Source organism: Cinclus cinclus, chromosome 7 (genome assembly GCF_963662255.1).
Source record: "Cinclus cinclus chromosome 7, bCinCin1.1, whole genome shotgun sequence".
In the NCBI taxonomy this organism is placed as follows: Eukaryota; Metazoa; Chordata; class Aves; order Passeriformes; family Cinclidae; genus Cinclus; species Cinclus cinclus.
Genome location: NC_085052.1, coordinates 4,990,562 through 5,004,055, shown reverse-complemented (window position 1 = coordinate 5,004,055; position 13,494 = coordinate 4,990,562). Strand labels below are relative to the sequence as shown.

The following is a 13,494-nucleotide window of genomic DNA, read 5'->3' as shown; positions in this document are numbered from 1 at the left end:
ACATTAATATATGAGAACTTTATGAGCTCCTTTCAATGTGGCTGGAAAGAGTGATATTCAAGGCCTTAGTACTGGTATTAGTGAATACTAGGATATTTCGCAGTGAATCCTGAATTCCTGAATATATCTATTCCCAATATGCAAGTCCCTGTATAGGCTTATAATTCTGAAAATGTTAATTTACTTGCATGATAAGGGACAACTTTGTATGGAGAAAAGTAAAGTTAAATACAGAGAACAAAAGAATATTATTTTTTCTTTACGGACAAAGTGAAGAAAAAGGAAAAAATAAAAAGAGGAAAGTTATTTCTACCATGAAATCAAACAAAAGACAGAATTGGTTTGGTTTTTTTTTCAAAAACAGGAGTTAAAATAGCTGCCTGTGGTTTTGCTTATTTCCCCCAGTTAAGCAAGGTCAGTAAGACAGAAACCTTTGGCATAAATCATGTAGTGAATTTGTATTACTGAGGTGCCCAAGCGGAGGGCCAGAGTTGCACAACTTTTGTAAGGGTTTTGAAAGAAATTGTCTGGGAAGGCCTTAAAATCCCAGGGAACTTAAAGAGGACTAGCAAAACTCTGGTGTTCCTCCATGATTAAAAATAGGAGTTATATGCTTGACCTCATTGTAAAGCTAAATTAAAAAGCAGCTGGAACACTATTCAGTCAAAGTTGGATAATCTGAGAATTGCACCAAGCACAAGTTTATAGAAAATTAATCTTGTCGCAATAACTAAGTTTTTTCAAGTTGATTGATGCTGGACAGTGAAAATTCTTGCCCTCAGGACCTTTAATACCATTATAGTTTGGTAGACACAGGCTGGTGAAATCAGTCAGCTTCCAGTGTGGGTAGGATAAGTTACTGTCTGCACACAATCACCTTGTAAATCCTTGTTTGAGCCCCTGTTACATTAATTTGTGATAGATTCATTATGTCCTTTTGTGTGGAGGAAGAGAACATAGGGTTAGAAGGCATCTGCTGGGTCATTCCATGTAGTCCCGATCCTCAAATGTGACTTACAATCACATTTCTCAAATTTATCCACCTCAGTATTAAATTTTTCAGGTTTTCTTGCCCTAGGTATTCCTGATAAAAGGCATCTCACTCCTCTGATGATTGCAAACCATCTATTACACATTAAAAATTGAACCATGTCATTTGTTCTAATAAAAATCACACTGACAAACCAGGGTATTTAATCTGTATGTATGGACTTTAGACAAAAATAATTTGTATTGATTTACCCTTCTTTGCCAGTAAACTCAATGATTCACCATTTTTATCACACTTAGGGATTTTTGAAATTGAGATAATGGAAATACAGGTATACACAGATGTGGTGCTGAATCGGTTTTGTTAAATTAAAATGTGTTGTCAGGCCATGTTTTAACCAGTTCCTTTTGCCTCACTTCATTATTCACTCTGCTAAATCTGAGGCTTTCACAGAGTGTGTATTTACAGTGAAATTTTTCTCGTTGGTTGTAATTGAAACACGAGATGAGGTGAGTATTTTAGTGAGAGGCAGAACCACAAACAGAAGGAATCCTCCATAGGAAATTTAAAATTGCCTGTGTGAGAGAGCTGCAAATACCTCATTCAATAGCCTTATTTTATCTTATTTTCTGACAGGATAATAAAAAACATCAAAGAAAGATATTCAAAAGGTGTTAAAACACTTAACAGGCAGGCTTAGTCTTTGACCTTTCAGATGCTTTTGGTGAGAATTAGTGCAGCTTGAAATTGTTCTTGGTAATCTGCTTTTGTAAATGGGAGACCCATGGATAGTCAGGAGTGTTTGATATCCCTTGGGGGCCGTTCTATTCCCAGTGTTCATCTCCCAAAACTTAGCCAACCATCTATGATTTGGGTGTTCAAAATTCTACACAAGTCCCCAAGGACTGATTTCATGTGTCCAGTGTGATTGCGGCATTTGGTTCTAAATTCTTTAGGAAAATTCAAAATGCACATTTTCTGTGTTAAACACCTTTACATCAACCAAGTGTCTTTTATTTGCAGTTGTCACTCCTGGCTGCCCTTCCCCTGGTAACGTGCTTCTGGTTTTGTTGCTTTTTTCCTCCAGATGCTTTTGTTGGAGGGATCATTGGCCTCATTTTTGCTTATATTTGCTACAGACAGCACTACCCTCCTTTGGGTAATACAGCCTGTCACAAATCTTATGTCAGCCTGCTGGATCAGAACTCAGTGAAGAAAGAAGAGAGACCTACAGCAGACAATGCTACTGGGCTGCCTCTGGAGGGAATAACTGAAGGTCCCGTATGACTGAGAAATGTGCAGAATGAACTTTTAGCCTTCTCACATTTCCTCCAAACTGGTCTCTTAACAGTGGTTCTTACTGTGCATTTTGTTTCTTTTGTTTCTTTCCTTTTTATGAAGGGAATTTCAATATTTTATTTTTAATGCCATGATACCATGTTAAAGTTAAATTTTCAGTTCCTACTGACTTGCTGAATTGTCTGTTTTCAGTCTACTGCAAATAGGCAGAACTACTCGAGGGAAGGAGAACATTATTAAAAACAATCTCATGTGGAGAATGGTTAAGAGAGTAATTCTGAGATGTGGTTGAGCATATACTAGATCTGGAAACAGATTTTCTGAATACTGAGTGTCTTCTACAGAGTTCTGGTCATCTTCAGCACTCATTGATTTCTGTGGCCGGCGAGTACACAGAGCATTTTTCAGCAGGTGTTCAACATCTGTAGTTTGATAATTTAGGGCATCATCCTTATGTTTATCTTGCTGCCTTCTGACATTAACAAAAAATCACCACATGCTGATGGGACTTTGTATTAATTATCAAGTTTTGCCAAGGTCATTGTGAGCTACTAACAGCTAAGAAGGAGAAAGGTGTGGAAGGTGAAGTGCTTGTAAAAGCAAGCCTTGTGCATTAGTAGTTTCACAGGGTGATTCTCATGTTCAAGAAATCCCATGCTGTTAAAATTACCAACTAAGAACAGCATACAGGATGGATTAGAAACTTGATATTGCATCATCAGCGATTTTTGAGGACTCTTGCAGTATTTACCATCAAAAGAAATTTAAAGAAAAGAACACCCATTGCATTTAACAAGCTGAAATCTTTCGAACACATGTTTAAAACCCCCTGAAACTGGGAGGATAAAGAAACACAAAGTTTTCTGTGGATCTCGGTGTGCCATGTCCATTTTTGTGTAGTGACTCACTGCAGCATTGGTGATCTGAGGAAATGCAAAGATTCTCATTCGTGACTTTGGGTGCACAACCACGAATGCTTGTGGTGGTTTCCGGCACTGTAACATATCCAGAGGAAGGCTGGAGGCAGTTTTCCACTAATCCCACTCCACATTTTCAGCTCACTATCCTCTTGGGTGTGGTGCTTGCCAGAGTTGGGTTGGTACCTGAATCGGAACTCACCTGAATCAAACCACTGTTGGTATGGAGAAGGTTGACAAGTGTGTGACCCGAGATAATTTATTATCAGTAGGATTCTGTTTGTTATGTATGCACTATGCAGTATACATCACATTCCTGTGAGATGATGTACCTTTGGATGGCAGAATGTCAGATTCCAGCTTTTTTCTCCTTAGGCATCCTGTGAAAAATATTCCAGACCATTCCCTGGCAGTTGAACATTTCTTGGAGCAATCAAGATAATGTTGATCAACGACCACAATTACGGTGCTTCAGACTGGAGGAGACTGCTGCCACGATTATAATTTCTGTGTTCCTGTTGGAATATGCATCAGCCTCGTAGACATTTTGTGATTCAAACAGCTCAATGTCTTTATGTAAGGCTTGTCATTTACTTTCCTCAAAGCTAAGCTTTGTAGATTTTTTTTTTTTTGAGAAGAGCTTCCTGATTGGCAACACTTGAATTTTTATAAAAAGCAAGTAAATTGGGGTCCCATTAAAAATAAACCTAATAACTGTGTACAAGAGGATGCAACCTTGCTATGTATAAACTTATATGATATTTGGAAATGGCTATAAATAGGAAGTGACATTAAGGAACAGAATGTAACAGGAGTGAACCCGGGAGGTTCTGTGAAAATCAGGCCTCGAAAAGCTGGTACAGTTTAACTGTGTCAGAGGGAGGGTGTTTCACTTGCAGTTACGAAATTCTGAGCCCTACAGCAGGGACAGTTGGACTTAGCTGTGGTATTCCTGATGAATATACAGTAATTCACAGTACCAGCATCAGCAAAGCAAAATTATTTGGCCTTGGCACTGGATTTAACAAAGCGCTCCTCTGGTGTGGTTGAGATCTTATTCTAGATATCCACAGAGTTCAATGGAGATTTAATCTTCCTATGAAGTTTAAACTTCCTACAAGGTTTTTAAACCATCCTACAGAATTCTGTAACAAATATAGTTTTCTATGACTTCATGTGGGAGGTTTACAGAAAGCCCCAGAGTCAGGGTAAGGCTTAGCCATTAGCTCTTTCTTTCTGCAGGAACCCTAGTCTTCCAGGTTATATGCAAATGTCAAAAAAGAAAAATCTTCAATCAAAATTAGGAGTTTAATACTGATGCATAGAGCATTTTGCATGTTTTTATATAGATCTGGCTTATTCTCAAAATTGAGTGGGGGCCTTCTAACTGTGCTGTACACATTCTCAGTATTTTAATGGATTTTGATACAAGCCAGCTGTCTTTGGGACGAAGAAAAGCTCGTACAGCCCTCAAGTGAGTAGTGGCTGTTAAAGGGTTGGAACATGAAGTGTAATACAGCATAAAATCTGAAATTGCAAGAGTAATTGATGGCCTCGGAAAAGCAGTAAAGAATAACACATTTTAATGGGAATAATTAAATCGAGAGTCATAAAGTAGACAACGTAAAAGGTTTGATTAAAATGTAATTAAAATTATGAAAGACTTAATGGAATGAAACTTGTGGAGGGATCTGTAGGTGCTGCAATTGCCAGTGCAAAGTCAGCGTAGGGAAGGCATTTTTGTGGATCAGTGTATTTTAATCTCATGCTTTCTCAATGTGAAGGAAATGTAATGTTGTAATGCACCAATAAAAAACACATGAATGTGGGTTTGTACATCTGTGTGCTATCATTTTTTTTTAGAAGAATATAGTTTATCAAGTTGTTTTCGTTAATAAACCATGTAGAGCATCACACAGAAAAAGCCCTAAAGAAACAGTGTTACTGGTAAACAGTCATTAGTGATATTAAAATGGAACAGCTTCCCTCCTTTAACCAAAATAATGCTCTTGCTTTCCTCCAGGCAAAGGTCCAGTGTAAGTCTGCAGTTTGTAATTGTTACCCAGCTAAACCAAAGGTGCCTTTCCCTGGTCCCATTCCATATCTCAAATAACACTGCAAGTGCTATATCTAATAACAAATGTGGTTAGACACGAGAAGAATATCAAACTAAACACAGCAGGGATTTCCTGAAACCATGGGACTAGGAACCTGCAAAATGTTCCCAGAGGGAATGCAAATCTCAGGCACTGGGTTAGGAGTAGAGCATTTGTGCTGATTCATTCAGATTTTGTTGCTTTTTCTAATTTGGCCCTTTGTTTTTTACCTTGTGCATAGACCAAATTATTTCTATTTAATGTGAAAAGAGAAACTCATTTTCCTTCTTTCTATCCATGGCAAAAAGTATTTTGTTCTGTATTGGTGGGGAAAAAGAAACCCACTCCAAACCTATAAAAAGCCATATTTTTGTTTTATGCTACTAAAATTCAAATTATTTTGGGAGAGCTGCTCTGGATCACTGAGCACATCACATCCTACAGGTGGAATAAAGCCTTCAGATGGATTTTGCTCACAGTCTTAAATTTTTGAATTTGTCTTAAAATTGCTAAGCAGGACCATGTTGTTGGATAGATAGGAGTAGCACCCACAGGTATTATTTGAAATCAAATTTCTTATTACTCCTATCCATCTTTACAAGATATATAGTCTTACCTGCTATCTCACAGTACACTCCATATTTGTCTGATAAGCAGAGTGCCTACATTGCTGTCCTAAGAGGCTAAGGCTAAATTAGAAGTTTCCACTAGGATGCACCCAGTTTAATTCAGTTTATTATATAGAGAACTCCTGTTCTATAGGTGGGCAAATTACTCCCTGCTCAGGAACTGGCTCTGAACAGACAAAAAACATTATCATTTTGCCATTAAATTAAAATTTGCTCAACATGTATAAAATTAAAATGACAAGACTGAGTGAGTAGCTCCTGATGCGCTGAATTAACTGAGATTCTTTTTACAGATGCTACAGGATTTTTGCTTAAACTTGCAGAAATAACAAAAAAAAATTAAGAAAAATAAAATCAGCATGCAGATTTGTTCAATCTTTAGACCTTGTTTGAACCCAGATAACTATCATAAAAAACATCTGAGCTGTGACAGATGTATGCTGAAGTCACAGAAGTGAAGATCTGCCATTATTATTTTCTGAAAAAATAATTTCCAAAGGGAAAAGCAAAAGTCATTTGGGATAACCACATTGCATAGTCTGAGTAGCAAGATATGAATGGGGGGGTGAAATAGAAAATCCTCACTCAGTGCTTTGACTTGGTAAAAACAAGAGTGATGCATTCAGCCAGTTCAGGAGGACTTCAGAAAGTCAAGCATGAAACATGATTGATGCAGCTCCATAAGCCTTAAACCTTTGGACTGAATCTCGTTGTTGGTTTGCCAAAAAAACTCTTAATTTCACTGGCAGATTTGAGCAGCCATGCATTATGCTGCCAAGCTAGTAGATTTTAACGTGGTCTGAAACAAGTTTATTTCTAGGAGTAGGTGGGGTTGGGCACAAGGACACTTTGGTTTTTATTCCAGTGGTTATCTATGGCTTGCTTTTATTTGGCTTCTTGTTCACAGATGTAATTTTTCCTTTTAATTACAACCCACACCACTGTGTTCTCTGAGCTCCTTTGGGTCCCTGGTTCTTTCCATCTGCAAAGCAACTTCTCCTGGTGATGAGAAGGGGAATAGTGACATGTACACTGATAGTGACATCTAAAGATGTCACCTTCTTCTGAATGGTGTCTTCCTTCCTTCCTTCCTTTTCATCTTAATTAGACTTTCCAAGTCTAATGAATTCACTTACATATAAGCAAAATCCACCCACAACACAGAGTGCAGCTCTAAAATATCACTGCAGAATTGCCCAGCTGAATCCAGACAAGCTCCAACAGGAGGACTCAGGCTGCCATTCTCCAATACACAGAACTTCCCACTTTTTAAGCCAACAGGCATTTTAAAGAATTTTAAGGCTTTTACAATCCTTAGTGTTGCAGTGAGGAAGGGCAGTCAGTAAAGTTTCCAAATGCACTTTCACTCAAATTCAAATGATTTCTCCCTCTGATTCTCAGCTGGAGAAACAGCAGATTTCTGCTCTTCCCATGTCTCAGGTTATAGGCTGAGCACACTCGCACCTGATCTGGGAGATGCTGTGAGGGGCTGGTGAGTGCCCTGGCACACACCTGGTTTGGAGACAACAATTCAAAACATTCTAGCTGGCATCACTCTCGAGGTGACCTTCTGACACCATTCAGATTAAGAGAGAAGAGCTGCTAATTAAGATCCAAGCCCGTCACATAATTGCTGGAAGAGATCTAAGCCAGGGAAAGTTTGATTTATTACTTCCAACAGGTTTGCCCAGTGCCCCTTGCTGGACACACAGAATAGGTGGCTCTGAAAGCTCCCAAGAGTCAGATTATTGTTTAAAAATCTCCTTAAGCTTTTTATTAATTGTTTTTGTGTGTGTCAGGGTTATTAGGAGAAAGGAGTCCCCGCTCTATTGAGGGTGATATTTACAAATCATTTATGACTTTGCAGTCTGTTGAAAAACATCTCCTTTACAGGCAGGCTGAATGCACAATTCTGTTGTGTTCGTCTGTATTCTATTCCCATCACCCCTTATCAGCATTACAGAGCATTTGTGTATACAAAAACCCATTTCATCTTCACTCCCAGTCCAACAGATTGAAGCCACAATGAAAGTTTCAGATGTGGGTTCCTGCTGAAAATCAATATAACACCGTAAAAAAGGAAGGGGAAACGAACATTACAGCAATGTCACAATGTCACTCTAATCTAAGAGGGGTAAACTTGTCTAGGGAGTGAATGTGATGGAATTCGTATCTACAGCATTGTTCAACAAAGATAAGGCAACTTAAACATCCTCTGTTTCACTGAGTGTGGAAAAGACTGCAGCTGGCTTCTTCAAACAAATCATTGCACAGAGTAAAGGGATAGGGATCACATTTCTGAGGCTTGTGTAGGAAACATTGCATTTCATAAAGGTTGGGAAATATTTTTAATTTCATGTGTTAACAAAACTCATAATTTTAAGAATATGCTAATGGAAAAAACATAATCTCTTGTTACATGTCAGTATATAAAGACTTTTGCCAGCCTGTGGGGGAATGATTTCCACCCTTGCTCTTTTGAGGCTTCCAACCTTCACATGTCGAGAAATGCCCAGAGTAACAAGGTTATTCTTGAGTGGGAGAATTTTTCCTTCCTAATTTGCTCCTTTCCTAATTCCATTCTGGTCTGAATAACCTCCCTTAGAATTTCAATGCAACACCTCTGCTTCTGTGAATTGGCCTGAGGGCAAATTGTTTCATTTTAATTTTTAGCCAGTTTATTTTCAGCATCAGCTGGACTCTCCTCTTTTTAAATACTGAAAGAAAACTCCTGTGCTACCAGCCCGAGAAGGGATGAGCACAGCTGATCTAAGGATTCAGTTCAGGCTAATGGGGAGCAAGGATTGTCACAGAAGAACCCAGCTCCTGCAGCAACGTTTTGAAAAAGAGCTGGCAGGGGAGGCTGGTGCAGGAAGAGGTGCCACAGGAATTCATTATCAGTAAGTGGATTTACATTTTCCATGAAGTGATGAAAGCAGCCTCTGCTGTATTTTGGGATTTCCCAAAGTAAATGGAAATAAATCAGTTGTGAGTGCATTCCAGCTGGGAATTTGTGAAGTTTAAGCACTGCATGGTTTAATGAGGAGAAACTGTAGAGCCGTTTATGTGCTGTGGATAAATGGGGGAGCAGAAATATTGACCTTGTTTCTCTATGGCTCTTTCTTTGTTGGAGTTTTCTGCAGCAGGGGGAAACAGAATTATCACCTAAGAAACATTTTCAACTTTCTTTTTTTCTTCAAACCAGTGTTTGTATTCTCCTATCTGCCAAAAAAAAAAAAAATAGGCTAGCTTTTACCTCAAGGTGTACTGGCTTATAACCAATCAATACCATTAATCTCTTTCATCCTTACCTTTATCGAGTGATTATAGTGAAGAAGCCAACTGGGGTTTTGAACATATATTTATTTAATGCTTACAGTATTTAATACTTACATGTCCTAGGAGTTATAGAGAACTGTTATGCAAGTAAATGCCTGTTTAACTATAATGTTGTCCTTGCAAAAATAAAGATGAAAAGTTAGACCACTTCTTCCATCTTCCTGTAAAACTACATGGTTAAATGAGTTTAATGGCACTAGTAATGGCTATGCAATGAGAAGCATTTATAAAGCAGTAAATGCAGTTTTGAAGGAAGGTACTTGCAAGGTAAATCAGAGCAGGAGCCCCTAGTCAGGTTGTGATAATGCCTTAAATAGCCAGAGTCAGAGCAATAATTAATATTACTGTTCAGAATTTTATGTGATCTGCAGCCCCCTCCAAACGTGGGGAGTAAATCCTACATGAGGGGCTGTGAGTTTGCTTTCCTCTGCTCTGTCTTTGGTGATATTCACCCAGGTACATCAGCATCGTGAAGAATTTGTTTAAACTCCAGAACTATTGGGTGCAATAGGATCTAAAACCATCCTGTGACATGATTTTCAATGGCTTTGCTGACAAAGAGTGGGACAAAAATACATTTTGTTGTCAGCTGAAGCAGACTAAAAGCTTTTCTGTCACTTCCCTGTCCTGGTGAATTTTCACTTCGTTTCAAAGTGAGGCAAGAGGTGTAATTGACTCTCTGGGTTTGTTAAAGGAATAAAGGTTAGATTCAAAAGGAGCAGCTAATCACACAATGCTCAGGGAATAGGGAGAGATTCACAGACACTTCTCCCTTCTATCCCTGCCCTCAGTGGAGCATCCCAACTCATATTTTATGGTCCAGTAATGTGCTTTCAGGAAGCACACCCTGCTTTTCTTCTGGCTAAATTGTGTGTTTATGTTTTGGGTCATTTCTAAACCCTTGCATTAGTTCCCCCAGCAACTTTTGTGAGCTAGGGCTATGACACAGGAAAAAAGTCTGGAAGCTGAGCTTTTAGGTGTGAGGCTTTTTAAAATAGTCTCTCAGTATCTATAGTGATTGCTCTTTGCTATTAAACAGTGATCCCCCAAGGTGATTATTTGAGAAAGTGAGATTTCCTGCAAAGCCCTTGCTATTCCAGTTAAATGATGGTTTATTTTTTGCTTTCAGCAGTGCAGGGCACACAGCTGAGCAGTTCAGGTTCTGTTCAGAGGAGCTGGAACTGACTCGTGTGGGTGGGATCTGAGCCAGGTTTCTATCCACATCAGACCCTTAAATGAGGTTTAGGGGCTTTGGGCTTTTTTACAGCCAACAGATAACTCTGTACTTAGACTGCTCTAGAGGAAGTTTTAAACCTACAGCTCCAAGTGAATCCCTGATTAGGACAAATGTAGATATCTGCCTGCAAACCTGACAATGAAAAGTTTATATTAAAATTAATGTGGTCGTTAGGAAAAAGAACTTCCTTTGATCTCTGCTGAAATCAGTGGAGGCCAAATCTAGTTGGGGGATGCTGGCATTAATACTGTGCTTTATTTTCTGTGAATTTGTTTGTGGGAAGGTGAGCTGGCAGGCATGAGAGAGCTCCTAAAAACATCATCATAATCTCAAAGTAGTTCTTGACATGAGATAAACTCGCCTGAAGTCCAAAAGTGTCAAAAGTCAAATTGTTACAATTCAACAAACCTTAATGTCAATTATTCAAACTGGTACTCAAGGTGCAATACAGGCTTTCACTCTTTCCTGCTATCCAGTGAATGCAGGTGGGGGATGGACATCTGTTCAGCTGGGTTGAACATCACCTTTATTACCTATGAGATTTATTGTTTTCTGATTTTTATTGGTTCCTGATACCATCCAAAGGACATGAAAGGGCTTGAAGGGATGAAAGTAGCTCTCATCTTTCTTTTCGCTCTTCTGGCATTAAACTCCAATAGGCCGGAGCTGGTTTTTGGTTCATTCTTTGTTCAATTATTTGTTTAAATGATACTTTTGAAATGGCAATCCAGTGAAAATGCCTTCCTCTTTCACATGGTGTGTTCTGAGGACAATATTTGTGTCATGCTGGGTGCATGGCAGTATTTCACACAATGTTGGCATGAATATCATCAGCTTAGAGAGAATTTATTTGCACTGAGCATTACAGAACCATTCCTGGGATAGTCACTGGGCATTCAGGGGAGTATCCCCCATCACATGGGAAAGCCTCTGCTGCTCCCCTAAGTGCAGCAGTGGTTAGAGACCTACTCTACCTCAATACAAGCAGGAAGGACTGTGCTGACATCTTTCCCTCCCTCTGGCCTTGATCTGAAGTCATACGTTAATTTAAATCACTTCTGGAAGAACACCTTTAATTTTTCCAGCTTCTTGCCTCCTAGCAGAAAAACATCTCTAAACTATTTTATGGATGTATTTGGGAACTTCTCCTCTGCGTATGCTCCAGGACAAGAACATCTGGCAAGCTGCAGACAGTGACACTAATAAATTATCCTGCAAACTTTTTCCATCCCTCAAACCATGCAGACTGAATTTGGGCTGCCCATTTGCAAATGAATCTGTCTCTCCCTGGCTGGACGGATGTCCTGTAATGACTCCCTGGCTCCCAGCACCAGGCCATTTAGGATATGGTTAAGCTGGCTGCTTTTTTCTCTCTATCTGTTGGCCAAAATTAGAATCAGGCCAATGTGTACAGTGCAATAGTGTTATACAATGTGACTGCAGCAAGAAATCTGACCCTGAACCTGTAAAATACCTGGCAAAGCCTGAAGTGAGGAGAAAATAAAATGCCTGAAACCAAGGCAGTGCAGAATGGAACTACCTGTCTGAGTACCTCTGCACTTGAAAAGTGGCATTCTCTAATTTATGGTTTTCTTGTGTATTAAATGTCACAGAACCAAGCATGTTCCATTTCTCTGGTCAGCCCTTGCAGGTGACATCAGTTTTTCTCACGTGACCATCAGAACAGAGTGTTTTAAAGGGAATATTACTTCATAAAACCAAAATTAATTGCTCACAGGCTGACACGTTCATAGCAGCACATTCTGTAGCCTGCTTATGTAAGTTCTACTTTGAGAGAGCCTGAGTGGTGCTGTGAAAATAGATAATTCCTGTGTCTGTGGAGAAGGAAGGGTTTGCAAAAGTAAGACCCTGAGGAGCACAGAGCTGAGGAGCAGCACTGCCTGGACATCCTCTGCTCCAGAGGATTCTGCCTCCTGGCAGCAAAAGCACCAGATGGATTTTGGCAGGAGCATCAATTTTGGCTTCCTAAGTGGTGCTTCTGTACTTCTGGAGTTTTTACCAACAGTTAATGTACAATCAGCTTTTATTTCCTCTACATTAATTTGTCCTGAATTATCCAGCACAAATTATATCCTGAAAATTAAGTCCCCAGAGTGGTAAGTCTGGAAACACCCAAGAAAGAATATGCATCAATTACTTGGAAAGTTGGCTAAGTAGCCAACATTAATATTTACAGATGAAATTTAATGACCAATGGCAGAGCAATCACTGTAATAGGGCAGCTCTTGCATTCCAGAGCAGCTTAAGCAGCATCTCAGCTCAGTTATTGCTGGCAGGAAAACCTTTCAAAAAATCTTTCTTGCCAGAGATAGCACATGTTTGGCACAGTACATATTGACACCTCCCTCAGTGCTGGGAGAGAGAGACTTACCTGGCCACAGACTTTAAAAAAAATAATTAAAAATTTTAAGAAAGGTGTTTGGGGTTAATATTTGACCCTTAATATGTAGGACCTGGCTGCAGGTCCTACAGTCTGATATCACACTCAAGCTGAAGCATCTCTAAAGTAAAAATCAAACTTGGACCAAGAACTCCTGGTAGAAATCCTGACCCAAATAATTGAACTGGAAATAAGGTGAAGACGTGTATTCCTCATATTTTGTCATTGTTAATTATTATTATTGTGAGTAATACCATCACTATTTGAAGACATCGTCTCTGTGTGTTTCTAAAATATATGCTCTAAATAAATCTCAAGATGATGTGAATTCAGGCTAGGAAAAAATTATCATATTTTTTCGTGTCAAAAATCCATGTCTCTGGATAGGTTGAAGATTAAACTGTCAACTAGGAGACAGCCTCCAGCTTTAGGATTTGGACACTGGATTTCTCACCCCACAGGTTTTTTTTTAATTCATTAGAAATACATGTTTAATTTTCTAAATATCAATTACAAAAGATATCAGGAAGAATTCTTATTGTATTTTTTCCTACCTACTTTTATCTACTAGGAGAGAGTGGTTTT

General features: G+C 39.0%; 1 protein-coding gene across 1 annotated transcript in view; it reads left to right on the top strand.

The window, feature by feature from the left end:
* Positions 1–2,278, top strand: part of PLPP4 (phospholipid phosphatase 4) — a 28,924-nt gene extending 26,646 nt beyond the window's left edge. Inside the window, 1 exon segment of the mRNA XM_062496611.1 lies at positions 2,079–2,278. Coding sequence (XP_062352595.1) covers positions 2,079–2,278 — 200 coding nt within the window.
* Positions 2,279–13,494: the final 11,216 nt, after the last annotated feature.